The following is a 19,542-nucleotide window of genomic DNA, read 5'->3' as shown; positions in this document are numbered from 1 at the left end:
CCTCAGCCTCCCAAGCAGCTGGGACTATAGGCACATACCACCACACTCGGCTAGTTTTTGTGGTAACAAAGGTCTCCCTTTGTTGCCCAGGCTGGAGTGCAGTTGTGTCATCATGGCTTACTACAGCCTCAACCTTCTGTGCTCAAGTGATTTTTCACACTTTAACCTCCACACCCCCCCACCCCCCTCCCCTGAGGAAATGAGACTACAGACACATGCTGCCACCTGGCTAATTTTTTGTATTTTTTGTAGAGACAGAGTTTCATCATGTTGGCCAGGCTGGTCTGGAACTCCTGAGCTCAAGCAATCTGCCCACCTCGGCCTCCCAAAATGCTGGCATTACAGGTGTGAGCCACCACGCCCAGCCTAGTTTTTTATTTTTTTATTTTTTGTAGAGTGTAGGGGGTCTCTCTATGTTTCCAAGGCTGGTCTTGAACTCCTGGCCTTAAGGGATCCTCCCACCTTGGCCTCCCAAAATACTGGAATTTTAGGTGTGAGCCACTGCACCGAGCCAGTACATCCTTATTAACTAAATTCCAGACTTTGTTCTGATTTCACCAGTTTTTCCACTAATGTCCTTTTCCTATCCCAGGATTCAATCCAGGATATGTTGCATTTAGTCATCATGTTTGGTTAGTTTCCCCTGGTCTGTGACAGTGTCTCCATCTTTCCTTTTTTTTTTAATGACCTTGACAATTTTGAAGAGTACTGGCCAGGCAGTTTGTAGGGGGTCCCTCAATTTTGATTTCTCTGTTTTCTATGTGATTAAACTGGGGAGAGAGATTACCACAGAGCCGAAGTGCCTTCTCTCTATATCATATCAGGGGTGCATGATATAAATGTAAATTTTCACTGGTAATGTTAACCTCAGTCACTGCATTAAGATCTCTCCACTTTAGGGCTACTTTCCCCCTTACCATATTCTGTTCTTCAGAAGTGTCACTAAGTCCCATACTCAGGGAGGGGGAGATTAAGCTCCATCTCCTAGAGGGAGTATGTATGATATGTATTATAACATAATATACTTTATTTGGAATTCTTCTGTATGCAGAATTGGCTCTTCTCCTCTTTCCTACTGATTTTTAAAATTAGTTTTCTAATCAATATTATGTATTTACTTAGTTTAAAAAATAGGCCTTATAACAACAACCACAGATTTGGAAATCCTGGGGAAAGACTCTGGATGGCCTGGGGTTGGGGCTGACTTACGTGCCCATCCAGATCAATCTCGGGAGCAGGGGGCCAGGTTACTTAAAAGACGGCAGCTCCCATTCGGACTGATGATTAAAAATGTTTTGGCATATACGTGCCCTTTTGTTTAGGGCATACTTTGGTCCCTTCTTCTGTTAATTGACCTTTCATTTACCCTTCAGATCTCAGCTGAAGCAACATTTCATCATAGATATCTTCTCTGACCTCTTTAGGTCAAATCCCCATATTATGGGTTGTCATAGTGCCTGGTACTTCTCCTCTGTGGCAGTTATCACAGTGGCAAGTTTACATTCATTCTAGTGTGTGAATATTTGGTAAAATGTCTATATACTCCACTAAATGGTAAAGCTGGTTTGTTCACCACTGTAGCACATATATGCACATAGGTGATGTTCAGTCAATGTTTGTTAAGTGAATGGCTGACATGAAGGGGGTGGCTGTTCCAGAATAAAGAAAGGATGTTAGTGAGACAACAGAATCAAGTACCATTACTCAGTGAATGCAAGAGAAAAGATAGAGAGGATAGATAACCTAGGTGGGAGGGTGGGGTGGGTTGGGGTATTGGCAGGAGGAGTGGGAGCAGACAGGGTTGACAGAGAGCTCTTTGGAAGAAGGCAACAAGAGCATGTTTAACATCACAGGTAAGGAGCTCATGGAGAGAATGGAGCAAGGTCCCAGAGGAGAGAGGAGGGACTGAAGAATTAAACATCACAACAAAGAGGGATTGGTCTTTGCCAGGAAGAGAAGTACCTCCTCCTCCAAGACTGAAAAGGAAGATAAGTGGGGTGCAGATAAGGGCATGTGTGTAAGTATGTGGTAGTGGGGGAGGAACGTGGACAAGGCAGGAATTTGAGGCCATCATACCTGATGATCTCATTCTCTCTAGAGAGGAGTTGGGATTCTGTGAAAAATGGGCACGAGGGAGGCAATAATGTTAGAAATTTTGAAAGCTTTAAAGGAGTGAAGACACTGTTAAGGGGAATGATAGCTGGTGGCCTTATAGGCCTAAAGGACCAAGGAGTTGAGGATACTGGCAAGAGAACAAAGGATAGAGACACACCTACACCTAAGTCCTTGATGAAAAAGAGGGAAAGTCATTTCATGACAACACTGAGGAGGGTGGAGGCTTGTGTAAGACAGCATAATTTCAAAGGCTGAGAGGTAGGGATGGAGAAATAGTTGTCTCTGTTTAGGCCTTGGGAAGCCTGGAGAGTGGTGACTCCTTCCTTTTTCCTTCAAAGATATGTGGAAGTATGTGCAAAAGGGGAGTACTTAAGCAAAGCCAGGTCTCTTACACAGGAAGTGGAGGCTCAGAGGTATATGAAGGGGCTGAGAATTCAGGATTTTGTCACCATGAAATGGAGGTTTCAGAACAGGAAAGTTTGAGGGGTGAATCCATGATGCGAAGGGCTAAAAGGCAGGGAAGCAGTGGGAGGTCCAGTCAACTAGGGGCAGGGAAGGGCACATCAATGTGGCGATGACCAAATGAGAAAGGAGAGATGACTCGAAAGGCCTACCTTGTGAATGATGATCCTGAGTGACAGGATGGGAGGCAGACAGTTTTCAGTGGTTCTGTTAGTCCTTCGTTCTTTCCTAGTGAGCTGGAGGCACTGGGTAGCATTAGTACTTGGTTTCAGACTGCTCCAAACCTTAGTTCAAAATACTTATAAATCACAAGTCATTAGAACTCCTTGGTACAGCCCAGCCCTGGAAGAAGTGAGCAGGAGTATTGAAAAAAAAAAAATGGCCAGAGTCCAGCACTGTTTGAATTGGGATCTTTCAAGAGTGAGGATGTTTTCCAGGCTCTGAAGGACTTCAACTCCCTGTAGAGGCTCTAGGAAAGGAAAAGAAAACTCCCTATGCTCTCCCAGAGAGCAAGAGCCAGAGAAAGTAGAAGGAAATGGAACCTAGAACACAGGTGGAGAGATTAAATACGGAGAAGAGGAAGGACTCCTATCCACTGGGATGGGAAGTAAGGAAAGCCAGTCCTGTGGATTTCAATTCACACAGTGATCAATTTGTTGGAACTTACCAATTTTGTCAGTTTACCAAAATTTCATTTCTTTTAATTATGTGTGAAGTTTACAACAATTTGCATGGTTGGGCTGATTTTAACTACTTTTAATGATTTCTACAAAGTATCAGTTGACAATTTTGAGTTTAGTTTTTAGTTTAGTTGTACTTTTAATTTATTTGCAGCTGTTTCTCTGAAATCATTTTGCCATGGCTTGCCAAAGTTCAGTGTATTCTAAGTTTTTCCTTATTTTGGATCTGTGACTTTGGGGAATGGGAATTTCTTAGGCATTTTACTCTGCAAATGTTGTACAATGACTCAAATGTCAAAAATTTCATATACAATCTGGGAGGGGGGGAATTCTCCCAAAATATTTTCAATCCAACAGTTTTCCTTTTACTTTAATATTTTTTGTGCATTTGTACTTTTAATAGAAATGTAGATGTGGGCTGAAATATAGCCATACTGTATTTCCATACTTGTTGGTTGGTAAATCGTATAATAGTGACTACAATAAGTGATAAAATTAATAACATAAATTATAAACTAATTAGTCGAAGGCAATTTTTCTAAGATATCATGATGGCCATCGATCAATGGGTCTCCTGCTATAGTGACACCTGAGAAACATTTGCAAAATTTCTGCCAGTTCCATTTGTATCACAATAGGAATATTGTACTTTAGGAGCATCCCTGTTTCTCCCTACTGTTGATTATATAGTTGTTACTACTTCTAAGTAGTCAGGTTTTTACTTTGGCTTTATTACTTTTTAAAGTAACAGCTTTGTTGAGATACACTATGTATACCAGAAAGTGTATCCTTTTAAAGTGTACAATTCACAGTAATTTTTAGTATATTCATGGAGTTGTGCATTATCACCACTATTACATTTCAGAATATTTTCATCACCCAAAAAGAAATCCCACACCCATTAGCAGTTACTTCATTCGCTCTCCCCTCAGCTCCTGGCAACCAATAATCTACTTTGTGACTCTATGAATTTGCTTATTCTGGACATTTCATATAAATTGAATCATAAAACATGTGGCCTTTTGCATCTGGCCTCTTTTACTTGGCATATTTTCAGTATTCATCCATGTCATTGCATGTATCAGTACTTCATTTCTTGGCTGAAGATATTCCCTTGTATGTATGTAACACATTTTGTTTTTCTTTTCATCAGTTGATGGACATTTGGGTTGTTTCCACTTTGGGGCTATTATAAGTAATGCTGCTATGAACACTTGTATATACATTTTTGTGTGGACACATCTTTTCTCTTCTTGGGTAGATACCTAGAGTGGAATTGCTGGTATGATTATAACTCTATGTTTAACATTTTTAGAAAATATTTGAGAAAATTTGCCAAACTGTTGCTAAAGCAGCTGCACTATTTTATACTTCCACCACCAGTAAATGAGGGTTCGTTTACTGGTCAAACAAGCGTCAAACACTTGTTGACAAGGATATGGAGAAACTGGAACGCTCATTTACTGTTCGTCATTTTGTTGTTACCCAGCTGGGTATAAAGTGGTATATTGTTGTGGTTTTGATTCCCATTTCCCTAATAACTAATGATGTTGAGCATCTTTTTTTTTTTTTTTTTTTTTTTGAGACAGAATCTTACTCTGTCACCCAGGCTGGAGTGCAGTGGTGCAATCTCAGCTCACTGCAACCTCTGCTTCCTAGGTTCAAGCAATCCTCCCACCCCACCTCCTATGTAGCTAGGATTACAGGCATGCACCACCATGCCTAGCTAAATTTTTTGTATTTTTAGTAGAGACGGGGCTTCACTATGTTGGCCAGGCTGGTCTCGAACTCCTGACTTCAAGTTATCTACATGCCTCGGCCTCCCAAAGTGCTGGGATGACAGGTGTGAGCCACCACACCCAGCGGAGCATCTTTTTATATGCTTATTGACTATATGTATATCTTCTTCTGTGGTTTCATTCAAGATTTTCCCTTTGTAGTTTCAATATGATACGCCCAGGCATATATTTTTTTCAATATTTATTGTGCTTGTTGTTCTTTGGGCTTTCTGGGTCTGTGGCTTGCTGTCTGTCATTAATTTCAGAAAATTCTGAGTCATTATTACTTTACATATTTATTTTCTTGCTTGCTTCCTTTCTCTTTCTTTCCTTTTCTCCTTCCTTCCTTCCCTTCCTTCTCTCTCTTTCCTTCCTTCCTTCTTTCCTCCCTCTTTCTTTCTTTCTTTCTTTTCTTTCTTTCTCTTTCTTTCTTTCTTTTTCTTTCCTCTTTCTTCTTTCTCTCTCTTTCTTTCAATCTCTCTTCCTTTCTTTCTTTCTTTCTCTTTCTTTCTCTCTCTCTCTCTCTTTCTTTTTCTGGTATTCCCATTATACGTATGTTACACCTTTTGTTATTGTCCCACAGTTCTTGGATAGTCTGTTTCATTTTTTTTTTCCCATTCCTTTTTTCTCTTTGCTTTTCAGTTTGGAAAATTTCTATTCATATATCTTCTAGCTCACTGATTCTTCCCTCAGCCATGTCCAGTCTACTGATGAGTCCATCAAATACATTATTTATTTCTATTACACTGTTTTAAATTTCTAACATTTCCTTTTGATCGTCTCTTAGAGTTTCGTTTACTCTGCTTACATTATCCATCTGTTCTTGTATGCTATCCAGTTTTCCCACTAGAGCCCTTAGCATATAATCATACTTATTTTAAATTTCCAGCCTGATAATTCCAAAATCTGTGCCATATAAGTCTGATTCTGATGCTTGCTTTGTATTTTCAGATTTTTTTTTTTTTTTGCCTTTTAGCCTGTCTTGTAATTTTTTTTTTTTTTTTGAACTGGATATTATGTATCAGGTAAAAGGAACTGAGGTAGATAGGCCTTTAATGTGAGATTTTATGTTTATCTGGCTAGGAGTCAGGCTGGGTTTACTACTTCTTGTAGCCATGGTGTCAGAAGCTAACACCTAGTGTCCTTATTTTTGTCTTCCCTTTTGCCTTTGGGTTTTCCTAGAGACTCCTTCTTAAATAGGGGCTGAGGCTTGCAGTTCTTTTAGCTGTAACCCCTTGTTATTATTATTCAGGAGCCCACTGATGCGGTGAGAAGGCTGGGGTGGATAAGGGAAGCATTACATAGTCTTATAATTATGTCTCAGTCTTTTAATGAGCCTGTGTCCTTGGGCTATGACCTTGGCAAGTGCTTCTCAGCTTCCACCCACTCCACCGTAGAGAGACAGGAAGGCTGGAGGGGGCTGAGGTTGGGTATTTCCCTTCCCCAGTGTTAGTTAGGCTTTGGTAAAACTCAGGTTGGTTAGGCTGTGGTAAAACAGTTTTCCTTGAGGGCAGGCCTTGTTAAGGAGAACAGAAAGCTCTGGGTATATTTCAAATTTGTTACTTTTTCTGTCCCCCTGCTGGATGCATGAGGAAATTTTCTCCAGTCTTTACAGTGAGAACCTGGTGGGGCTTCCAGTTCTTGTTAAAGCAAAAAACTGGCTGTATACCTTCTTTGAGAAAAAAATCTCTATTTAAATCCTTTGCCCATTAAATTTTTTTTTCTTGTCGAGTTGTTGTAAGGATTCTTTTTTCTTTTTTTTTTTTTTGAGATGGAGTTTCACTCTGTCACCCATGTTGGAGTGCAGTGGTGTGATCTTGGCTCACTGCAACCTCTGCCTTCCAGGTTCAAGGGATTCTCCTGCCTCAGACTCCCAAGAAGCTGAGATTACAGGCACCAGCCACCATGCCCAGCTAATTTTTTTGTATTTTTAGTAGAGACAGGGTTTCATCATGTTGGCCAGGCTGGTTTCGAACTCCTAACCTCAAGTGATCCACCCACCTTGGCCTCCCAAAGTGCTAGGATTACAGGCATGAGCCACTGCGCCAGGCCATAAGGATTCTTTAGATACAAGAATTATATACCTAGATACAAGTCCCTTATCATATATGTGATTTGCATATATTTTCTCCCATTTTGTGAATTTTCATTTCCTTGATAGTGTGCTTTGAAGCACAAACATTTTTAATTTTAGTGAAGTTAGATTTATCTGATTTTCCTTTTGTTTCTTGTGATTTAGATGTCATATCTAAGAAATCATTGTCCAAGTTCAAGAAGATTTACTGCTGTGTTTTCTTCTAAGAGTTTTAATAGCTTCAGCTCCTACATTTAGGTAAATGATCCATTTTAGTTAGTTTTGGTATATGATGGGAGGTAGCAGTCCAATTTTATTCTTTTGCATGTGGATATCTAGTTGTCCCACCATCATTTGTTGAAAAGACTTCTCTTTTATTTAATTTTCTTATCATTTTTGTCAAAAATGAATTGAACATAAATGTAATGTTTTACTTCTGGACTCTCAAATCTATTCCACTGATCTGTATGTCTATAGATGCTGGTACCACACAGTCTTGATTATGTTGTAGTAAGTTTTAAAATCTGGAAGTATGAATCCTCCAACTTTGTTCTTTTTCAAGATTATTTTGGCTATTCTGAGTCCCTTGAATTTCCATATGAATTTAAGGATTGGTTTAGCAATTTCTACAAAAAGATAGCTGTGATTTTGATAGAGATTGTGTTGAATCTGTAAATCAGTTTGGCATCTTAATAATGTGATATTTTCTAATTCCTGAACATATAATGTCTTTCTATTTATTTAGGCATTTTAACATTTCTCTCAACAATGTTTTGTAACTTTCAGTGTATAAGTCTTATTCTTTTCTTAAGTTTATTCCTGAGCATTTTATTCTATTTGATGTTATTGTAAATAGAATTGTTAATTTCCTTTTTAAGTTGTTTCTTGTTACTGTGCAGAAATACAATTGATTTTTGCATACAGTTGATTTTCGTATTCCCATCTTGTATCCTGTAGCCTTGCTGAACTCATTTATTAGTTTTCATAGGGTTTTCTTTTTTGTAAATTCCTTAGGATTTTTTATATACAAGACCTTGTCACCTGCGAGTAGATAGTTTTACTTCTTCCTTTCCAATATAAAAATCTTTTATTTATTTTTCTTTTCCAGTGGCTTTTGTGGAACCCCTAGTACAATGTTGAGGCAAGAGTGGACCTCCTTATGTTATTCTTGATTTCAGAGGGAAATCATCCAGTCTTTTAATATTAAGTATAATGTTAGGTACAGTTTTTCATACATGCCTTTTATCAGGTTGAAAAAATTCCCTTTTTTCCCAGTTTACTGGGTGTTTTATGATGAAAAGGTGTTCAATTTTGTCAAATGCCTTTTCTGTGTATACTGAGATGATTATGTGGTTTCATTTATTATTCTCTTGATATGATATGGTGTATTATATTAATTGATTTTAGGATGGAACACCAATGTTGCATTTCTTGGATAAACCCCATTTGACATGGTGGTAACTCTTTTTATATGCTGTTAGATTCAGTTTACTGGTATTTTGTTGAGGAATTTTGCATATTCACATGAGATATTGATCTGTATTTTTGTTTTCTTGTTACATATTTGGTTTTAGTATCGGGTAATTAACTTGCCTCATAGAGTGAGTTGGAAAGTGCTCATTTCAACACTGCAAATTCAGAGATTTTTATCATCTTGATCAAATGAGCATTATCTATTTGTTTTAGGCATTTGAATCATAAATGTCTGAAATGTGTCTCACACACAAAACTGACATTCAGTGGAGTTTGACTGAAATCCACTGTGCAATGAGTCTAATGAAGAAACTGGTAAAACTAAAACTAAACTAAGTCAAACTGAAATCAGTTGCAAATCTTAAATAATAGAATCCATAAAGCTGTTAAACTTTTCCGTGAAACACAGTTACCATAAACTTTATAAATTGCTGATATAAACAAGTTTTTGAATTGATAATTTCACTAAATTAGATATTGGTGTTGAAAAGCAGATTTTTCTAAGTTGATAAATTTGGAAAATTTGGCGAATTGGACTTTGGGTAGCTTGGTCATTGGGTGAATTGTCTTCAGTAAATACTCTTTCAACTAATTGCCTAGTTTGTGGGTACAGATAAGGATCACGAGGACAGGAAATTGAGAGAACTTTGCCTACAGACTCCTTTTTCTGTTTTGCAGAATAGGCAGTGAGGTTAAGTGCTGACAGAGGTGAAGGTGAAGTAGAGGGTTTAAGAAAAGTGGAGAAAGGCTGGGCGGGGTGGCTCATGCCTGTAATCTCAGCACTTTGGGAGGCCGAGGTAGGCGGATCATCTGAGGTCAGGAGTTTGAGACCAGCCTGTCCAACATGGCAAAACCCTGTCTCTACTAAAAATACACACACACACACACACACACACACACACACAAATTAGCTAGGTGTGCTGGCGCATGCCTGTAGTCCCAGCTACTCGGGAGGCTGAGGTAGAAGAATCACTTGAACCTGGGAGATGGAGGGTATAGTGAGCTGAGATCATGCCACTGCACTCCAGCCTGGGTGACAGAGCAAGACTCCATCTCAAAAAAAAAAAAAAAAAAAAAAAGTGGAGAGAGTTTGCAGGAGTCAATGAGGTGATGGAATTGGGCAACCCAAGCTTGCTGAGTTGTGTTCAGGACCCAGCTCTGTTGGTGCCAATTCCAATGATTGTTGATGCTTCTTGTTTCTAGGAGTGTTCAGTGAAGAAGGCACAGGAGTAGAGAAACCTGGTGATTAGTAGGTAGGTGGGAGAAAAAGACAAGGGGTTCAACAGGGCATGGCATGAGAATGGTGGTGTTGGCTCATGACATCTAGGCTGAGTTGAAAAAGAAGAAAGGCCTGGTACACAAAAGGATAAAAGAGAGAGTCCAAAGGACTGGAGTTTCAAGAGGTTAGAGGTTTAACATCTGAGTGTAAGGGGATGAGGGAGCCAGAGACAAGAAGCTGGGTTTACAGAGTGAGATTCTGGAGGGCAAAATTTCAGGGGTAAAGCAGATCTCATCATGAAAGGGCCAGAGGCCTGGTAAACAGAGTGGGCTGGTTGGATGGGTTACTGGAGGGGAGGACAATGTAGAACAGTAGGGCCAGCGACTTGGATGGAGCAACTACATGGATGGGGCAAGCACATGGATGGAATGATAGCAGGTCTTGGGATGGTGAGCAAGACTCTGAGACTAAGACTTCACTGAATCTGTGAGTGATTAGGAGCTGTCTTCTCCCAACCCCAAACTCCATTAGCCCAGCATGAATGAACCATCCTGTCATTAAAAAGGTGGGACGGGGAAGGGAATCTTGTTCTCGAGTGTTTGCAGAACTTCTTTAGAGAGGTCTTTACCTTCCTGTATTTGCTTCTATCTCTGCCAGCTCCGTATTGACTACTCAGTCAGGTTTTGAATTCATGTTCTCTCAGTCTTCTCTAGACCATCCTGTTAGGTCTCTGACAGAGTTTAATGATTTTTTTTTTTTTTTTTTAAACTAGCTGTGGAGTATATACTGTGCATGCTTTCTCCTGAAAAGTAGATATGCTTAAACTGCAAGCTTGCCAACTGACTTCCTGCTGGTTGGGCTAACAGATGCCCTAGGATCCTTATCCCTTAGCAGCTAAGGCCAAGACCATTAACAGGAAGTGGTACAACCAACGTCCTGAGTCCCAAAAGATAAGGGACTTTACACAAAAATGGAGGAGCTATTGTGAATAGTGCCGCAATAAACATACGTGTGCATGTGTCTTTATAGCAGCATGATTTATACTCCTTTGGGTATATACCCAGTAATGGGATGGCTGGGTCAAATGGTATTTCTAGTTCTAGATCCCTGAGGAATCGCCACACTGACTTCCACAATGGTTGAACTAGTTTACAGTCCCACCAACAGTGTAAAAGTGTTCCTATTTCTCCACATCCTCTCCAGCACCTGTTGTTTCCTGCTTTTTTAATGATGGCCATTCTAACTGGTGTGAGATGGTATCTCACTGTGGTTTTGATTTGCATTTCTCTGATGGCCAGTGATGATGAGCATTTCTTCATGTGTTTTCTATAGCAAAGACTTGGAACCAACCCAAATGTCCAACAACAATAGACTGGATTAAGAAAATGTGGCATATATACACCATGGAATACTATGCAACCATAAAAAATGATGAGTTCGTGTCCTTTGTAGGGACATGGATGAAACTGGAAAACATCATTCTCAGTAAACTATCGCAAGGACAAAAAACCAAACACCGCATGTTCTCACTCATAGGTGGGAATTGAACAATGAGAACTCATGGACACAGGAAGGGGAACATCACATTCCGGGTACTGTTGACGGGGACAGCATTAGGAGATATACCCAATGCTAAATGACGAGCTAATGGGTGCAGGAAATCAACATGGCACATGGATACATATGTAACAAACCTGCACAAGGAGCTAGGGAAGCAACAATAAGGAATGAGAAGAAAGCTCCCTTTCTTCTTGCTCTCAACCCAAGATTTTGGATTTTTCCCTCAATTTACACATACCCTTTAAGTGTCTATCTGTACAACTAAATGACCTTGCAAAAAAAAAAAAAATCCCCAAAATGGACTTTTTAAATGTGACTCCCTTTCAAGTTGCTGATGTGCCTCTGCCTCATCTTCCCTTTTCATGGTCACCAAACTTCTTGAGCTGTATTTATGGTTTCTGCTTTTGCCCCTCTCAAGAGACAACTCTATCAGAGGTCAATAGTGAATTCCTAATTTCCAAGTCCAATGACCAAAGATAGTCTTTAAACCAATACTCTGGAGCCTGGCCAATATTAGCTTCTGAGAATACAAAATTAACTATTGTCTGCCCCCCAGTAACTCACAATCTACTGGGGGAGATAGATTCAAATTGACATTTTCAACACTCTGTTCCTCTGGATTTTGAGACAGCAGTGTTTTAGTTGTAGTGCTCCTTTTCAATCCCCTAAGAGGGCTACTCTCTCTTTCTCTGTCTTTCTCTCTCTCTCTGTGGCCTTTGTATGTTGGCTCTATGCTAGGATTCTTTTTTTTTCTTCCCCTATATTTCCTGTCTGAGAAATCTCATCCAAACCAATTGCTCCATTTCCCATGTATGTGTGTATGACTCTCAAGTTTGAATTGCTAGCTTACATCTATCCTCTGAGCTCCAGAACAATTGTTAACAAGACAGTTCCTTAACATGAGTATATTTACAACCAAGTTCATCACTGAAACTCCTTATCTACTTCCCCTATTACTTATCCTCATTCTCTGTGAATATGTGAATAGAATTTCTCTACCCAACTACCCAAACAGAAACCTAGTGTTATCCTCGACTCTTAATTTCTCGTCCACCTCATGTAATCACATACAATGTGTCTAGTCTATTCTACCTTTTCTATGGCTGTTTGTTCTGTCAGCTTCTCTAGGTCTTCCCCGTTTTTGGCCTAATCTGGGTTTCCAACTCCCCTTAGACTCCTTAACTAGCTTCCTATTTGGTTTACCAGCTTCTAATCTTTTTTTATTTTTATTTTTATTTTTTTTACCAGCTTCTAATCTTGTCTCTCTCACCTATCTTACAGTATGATGCAAGAATGATCTTTCTGAAATGTTAATCTTATCCCTCTTTTCTCCATTTAAAAACACCAGTGGCTTCCCTTAGTCTTCAGGATAAAATCCAAACACTTTATCATACCTTACAGGGTCCTTTGTAACCTGGTCTTGCCTGGCTTTCCAGCTTCTCTTCCTTTACTTTTTCCTCAAATCTTAAATCCCTGCCATACCAAATTAATTGGAATTTCTCAACCACTCTATACCATTTCATAATTCAATGCATTAATACCTGCAGATCTTGCTGCATGGAATGCCCTCCAAACTAACTTCTTTCCCCAATGCTTGATGAGTTCCTAATCATTCTTCAAGATTCAGCCCTAGCATTGCTTCTTTTGAGAAGTTCTGCATGGACCACCTCCTTTCTTGGTACTCCAGTGGGCCTCAGGTGCAACCATGTTCATAGTACCTGTTTTACTATGTTGTACTTATTTATGATCTGTCTCTCTAACTGGTCTTTTGGGCCTTTGAGGGGCCATTCCTATATTTCAAAGCATAGTGCTTTGGAGGGAGAAGAAATATGCTTGCTAAGTTAACTTATTAATTATTGAGTGCCTCCTATGACAAAGAAGACACATGCTGGGTACTGTGATGAATTTTGCAGGTTCCCTTTCCTCTCTTAAAAACTTCTCAGTCTCCTTCAAAAGTTCTCTATCCTGTCTGTTCCCTACTGCCTGACCTCAGCCTTCTCTTGCTCTACATATATACTCTGAGTCACTCTATCCATTTATTTAGCTTTAATTGTTGACAACTCCCAAATCTGTTCTTCCAGCAAAAACCTCTTTCTCAAGCTCCAGATGCTTCCAGGCATCTCAAATGCAGCACATATGAAACTGAACTATCTTCTTTTTCTTTTTATTCCTCCTGGGATAAAAGGAGAAGATAATTGTAGGAAAGGTTCTGAAACCATTTTAAGGAAAAGTAGTTAGAAATTAAGCCAGGACAATGTCATTAAGTCTTCAGTGACATCCCTAGGTACAGCTTTTGTGTTTTCATCTGCTTTTGTGTTTTCAAGTGAATGGCAGAAAAACCCTTTAACGCTGTGCTTCCCGTACTGAGCTACACAGTGGTGTACCAAGGTACATATGAAACCACAGTGTAAAGTCTTCCCAAGACATCAATATTGATAGAAAATTGTGTGTGTTCATGTGTGTGTGTGTGTGTGTGTGTGTGTGTGTGTGTAATGTATAATATTTAACTTGTAAGAATTAAAAACATTATTTTTCTATTAAACAGATATGTTGTGGAACAGAATGCAAAAATGTCAGAAAAGTTTAAAGTCCTTTCCTGGAAATGTAAGCACACAAACCATTTCTATTATTAAGATATCTCAGATTTAACTACCAAATTTAAGGCCGGGCTCGTGGCCCACGCCTGTAATCCCAGTACTTTGGGAGGCTGAGGCAGGCGGATCGCCTAAGATCAGGAGTTTAAGACCAGCCTGACCAACATGGTGAAACACCGTCTCTACTAAAAATACAAAAATTAGCCAGGCCTGGTAGCAGGCACCTGTAATCCCAGCTACTTGGGAGGCTGAGTCAGGAGAATTGCCTCAAAAGGCGAAAACAGAAACAAAACAAAACAAAAACCTCAATAACTAACAAATTTATATCCCAGAACTAAAGGAGAGCTACACTATGCCCATGCATTTAAGAGCACAGAGAGGAAAGCCTTAAGGGTACAGATATTACCCAGGCATGAACAATAGGGAATCAGCTTTGCAGGAAGTTCTTTTTTAGATGAAGAAGGAGGAAACAGGAGAAGGGAGGAGTCAGTGAGTCCAAAAGACAGAGCTAAGCAGAAGAACTCAGTACAACACATTGATTCATTCAACAGACATTTAAAGATGTCTATTTTGTCTCATGTTCTTTACAGGGTGGTGGGAAAAGTGAATTAGATGTGTTTGTGCTCTTAAATAGTTCACTATTTAGTAATGAGTGCTGAACAATATAATTATACCATTGTTGTAATGAAGAATGTATAATGTAAAACTGGACTGCAAAAGAAAACAATCCTGTTTATAATAGCATCAAAAAGAATAAAATCTTAAGAATAAATTTAACCAAGGAGATGAAAAATCTGCACACACACACACACACACACACAAAGATCTATACACTTGTATACATATGTAACAAACCTGCACGTTGTGCACATGTACGCTAAAACTTAAAGTATATATAAAAAAAGATCTATACACTGAAAACTATGAGGCGCCAATGAAAGAAACTGAAAAAGAACAAATAGCTGGAAATACATCCCATGTTTATGGACTGGAAGAATTAATAATATTAAAACGTCCATGTTACCCAAAGTGATCTACACGTTCAATTCAATCCCTACGAAAATTCCATGGCATTTTTCATAGATGTAGAAAAAAGTCCTAAAATTAGTACAGAACAACAAAAGACTACAAATAGAATAAATAATCTTGATAAAGAACAAAACTGGAGGCATCACCTTTGTTGATTTCCAACTACGTTACAAAGTTACAGTAATCAAAACATTATGTACCATACTGTTTTGCATGTACAACTTAAACACAGACACACAGACCAATAAAACAGGATAGAGAACTCAGAAATGAACCTATGCATATATGGTCATGTGGTCAACTGATCTTTTTTTCTTTTTTTTTAATAGGGTCTTGCTGTGTCGCCCAGATTGGAGTGCAGAGGCACAATCTTGGCTCACTGCAGCCCTGACTTCCCAGGCTCAAGTGATCTTCCCATCTCAGCCTCCTGAGGAGCTGGGACTACAAGCACACACCACCACATTCAGCTAATTTTCTTGATTTTTTTTGTAGAGATGAGGTCTCCGGATGTTGCCCAGCCTGGTTTCAAACTCTTGTGCTCAAGTGATCCTTCTGCCCCTGCCTCTCAAGGTGCTGGGATTATAGGTGTGAGCCACCATGCCCAACTGGTCAACTAATCTTTGATGAGGCACCAAGAATACACAATGGGGAACAAAAAGTCCCTTCAATAAATAGTGTTGGGAAAACTGGATAGACATATGCGAAATGACAAAAATGGACTTTTGTATTACACCATATAAAAATGAATTTGGAATGGATTCAAGACTTAAATGTAAGATGTGAAACTGTAAAACTCTTAGAAGAAAACATAGGGGAACAGCTCCTTGACATTGGCCTTGGCAATGATTTTTCAGATATGACACGAAAAGCATAGGCAAACAAAATAAAAATAAACAAGTTGGACCACATCAAACTAAAAGGCTCTGTACATCAAAGGAAACAATCAACAAAATGAAAAGGCAACCTACCGAATGGGAGAAAATATTTGCAAACCATATCTGATAAAGGGGCTGATATCCAAAATATATAAGGAACTCACACAACTCAATAGCAAGAAAACACAAAAAATCTGATTTGAAAATAGGTAAAGGATCTGAACAGATACTTTTCTAAAGAAGCAATACACGAAAAAGTGTTCAGCACCACTAATCATCAGAGAAATGTAAATCAAAAGCATAATGAGAAATCATCCCATACTTGTTAGCATGGCTGTTATAAAAAAAGAGAGGGGATGACAAGTGGTGAGGATGTGGAGAAAGGGGAACACTTGTACACTCTTGGTGGGAATGTAAATTGGTATAGCCACTGTGGGAAACAGTAGTATGAAGAGTCTTCAAAAAATTAAAAACAGAACTACCCTATGATCCAGCAATCTCACTTCTGGGAAACAAAATCAGGATCCTGAAGAGAGATATCTGCATTCCCATGTTCACTGCAGCCTTATTTACAATAGCCAAGATACAGAAACAATCTAAGTGTCTGTTGATACATAAATAGATAAAGAGAATGTGGTATATTTATATACAATGGAATTGTATTTAGACATAAAAAAGGAAATCCTGCTATTCATGACAACATGGATAAACCAGAACATTATGCTAAATGAATCAGTTAGACACAGAAAGAAAATTACGTATGAGCTCATTTATATTTTAAATGTAAAAACATTGAACTCATAGAAACAGAGTAGAACAGTCATTGCCAGGGTCTGAGGTATGAGGGAAATAGAGATGTTGATCAAAGGGTCCAAACTTTCAGTTATAAGATGAACAAGTTCTGGAGATCTAATGTACAGCATAGGTGGTGATGGATGTGTTAACTAAAAAAAAAAAAAAAAAGAAATTGGATCACGGAATAGTGCTGAGTTTTGCTTGGGTAATTCTGTCAACACTTTACAAAAAACGCAACCTTTCAGCTTTTGGCTAGTCTTGGAAAACTTATAGGTGTTTTCTACCTGTGGGTTGGTTAGAAATATTACAGAAAATTGGAATATAAAATGTGTGGGAAATGAATTAGAAATATGCTCACATTCTTGACAATCATTATAAGCATTCAAGTTCTGGAAGAGGAAGGAGACCATTTCTTTTGCTTGGTATACTCAGTAGTGTAACTTAACCCTATCTCTGCATGTGGTAACATGTTTATTGTTTGTAAAGCTCAGCCAGAGAGTTGAATATGGCATGGATGTAGCTTACTCCTCCTTATTTAATGAACATTTGTTGAGCACCTATTTTGTATCAGGCCTTATGATAGAGTTATCGAGTCCCAGTCTCTGGCTTCAGCAGTTTGGCTGAATGAAGGGATCAGTTAAGTAGACAGGCAACTAGTTAGGTGAATGCCCACAGGATTATAAATAACAGTACACAAGAGAGGCCTGAGCCCATTTGGAGGGTGATGTGGAGTTTGGGGCCTCAAAAAAGTGACTTCTGAGCAAATATTTGAATGACAAGTAGGAGTGGACTTGAAAGAGGGCAAGCATTATAGTAGAGGGAACATCATACACCAAGTAGTAATATAGTCAGAGAATAACAAGGAGTTTCTCATGAAGGGTGGCTGCAAATAGTGGTAGGAGAGGAGGCTGAGAAGTGGCCGGGACCAGGTCATAGACGACCTTTGTGTCATTAAATGTCTGGATTTTTATCCAGCGAAGGCAATGGTTAGTCACTGGAATACTGGCTATGAAAAGTGTTTTTCAGGCCGGGCGCAGTGGCTCACGCTTGTAATCCCAGCACTTTGGGAGGCCGAGGTGGGTGGATCAAGAGGTCAGGAGATCAAGACCATGGTGAAACCCCGTCTCTACTAAAAATACAAAAAATTAGCCGGGTGTGGTGGCGGGCGCCTGTAGTCCCAGCTACTCGGAGAGGCTGAGGCAGGAGAATGGCGTGAACCCAGGAGGCGGAGCTTGCAGTGAGCCGAGATTGCACCACTGCACTCCAGCCTGGGCAACAGAGCGAGACTCTGTCTCAAAAAAAAAAAAAAAAAAAAGAAAAGCGTTTTTCAAAGAGTACATCATAATCCATTAGTGGGTTGTAAAATCAATTTAGTGAATTGGGGCCAGCATATAAAAGGTGAACAAGTAGAAAATATGAGGGTAGATCACATTTGTAAAGGTAAATAACATTTTATGAAGATTTTGTTTTCAATCATTTATGTTTATGAATAATCTGTTCTGATGTAAAATGTTTTTTGACCTGTAGGTCACAGTCACAATTTTTGAGAAGCACTTGTTTAAAGGTTCAGTGGTACACAAATTATCAGATTACTTTTAGTAGCAATTAACAGAAAATTCAGATCCAAATAGGAATAATCACTAAAAAGTATTATTATTCCAACGTAACTAGGATTCCAGTTTGGGAGCTCTTGGTGCTGTAGTTTTAGTTGTTCTAATCTGCCACTCTCAGTGTTATCTTCTGCCTAAAGCCAGTTCCCCAGTGGCACTTAGAATAACACGCCAATTTGTTCATCTAGGCAGAATAGAGCCTAGATTCTCACTGCCTTAACTTAGTCTAGGCCTGTCCACTACAACCCATTCAGGAACTAATCTACTGTAGGAAACTGTAATGCAATGTGGCAAATTCAGTGTATTATTGAAACATAAAGCACCTCAGTTGACGAAGTCATGAATTTAGCTGTGGGGATGGTCGGGGAGCCACCTAGGTGATACCAAAAGTTTGTGTGTAAGTTACGTAGGTAAAAGGGAGAAGGCTCTCTGCACGGTAGGGACTGCTTTAACAAAAGGTTGTGGACAGGGGAGCTGTGCACAGGGAAACATCCAAAATAGGAACTTTTATGCTTCTAGAGCATAGCATTTAGAGGCAAAGGAAGTAGTTGGAGTGATGAGTAGATGCCTGAACAAGGACGGCAGTCATGATAAGGAATCTGGACTCTTTCCCATAGGAAATAAGCAACTGGAGATCATCACCAGGGAATTAAGATGATCAGATTCCCGTCACTACAGCCAAAGTGTAGAGGGAGGTAAGTTAGGAGGTTGTTGCAGTAATCCAGGATACAGGTATCTTGGATTTCATATTAGGGAGCGAGTTGACTGCAGATTTGAGAAACATTATGGAAATAAACATGACTTGTTAATTTCAGTGTAGATGAGGTTAAGGAAATAATCTCTGACTTTTCTAGTCATCTCCCCAAGATATCAGGCTTACAGTGTATTAACTGTAAAGCCTAAACTTGTTACCTTTTGAGAAAGGAGTGATCATTACTTTGTCAACCTTACTGTAAAGAACTGGAGCCCAAGATGGTGGGAACCTTTGAGAGTGGTGCTCTTGGGTTTGGAATGTATTAAAGAGGTGCCTAGATGGACTTGGGGGGAGCAGTCCACTAGTTGAAGAAAAGTTATTTATAAGCCAGATTAGTAAAATTCTTTTTTTTTTTTTTTTTGAAGACAGGGTCTCACTCTGTTGCCCAGGCTGGAATGCAGTGGCACAATCTCAGCTCATTGCAAGCTCCGCCTCCCAGGTTCATGCCATTCTCCTGCCTCGGCCTCCTGAGTAGCTGGGACTATAGGCACCTGCCACCACGCCCAGCTAACTTTTTGTATTTT

The 19,542-nt window shown here is 39.4% G+C and overlaps 1 protein-coding gene across 1 annotated transcript in view; it reads right to left on the bottom strand.

Annotated features, from left to right (window-relative positions):
• The window catches only part of DCHS1 (dachsous cadherin-related 1), a 44,330-nt gene extending 39,969 nt beyond the window's left edge, over positions 1-4,361 (bottom strand). Inside the window, exon 1 of the mRNA XM_032166723.2 lies at positions 2,730-4,361. Coding sequence (XP_032022614.1) covers positions 2,730-2,833 — 104 coding nt within the window. The 5' untranslated portion in view covers positions 2,834-4,361. The remainder of the gene's footprint in view (positions 1-2,729) is intronic.
• Between the last annotated feature and the right edge of the window lie 15,181 nt (positions 4,362-19,542).

This window comes from Hylobates moloch, unplaced genomic scaffold, assembly GCF_009828535.3.
Source record: "Hylobates moloch isolate HMO894 unplaced genomic scaffold, HMol_V3 SCAFFOLD_11, whole genome shotgun sequence".
NCBI lineage: Eukaryota > Metazoa > Chordata > Mammalia > Primates > Hylobatidae > Hylobates > Hylobates moloch.
This window is presented reverse-complemented; position numbering and strand designations above follow the sequence as displayed.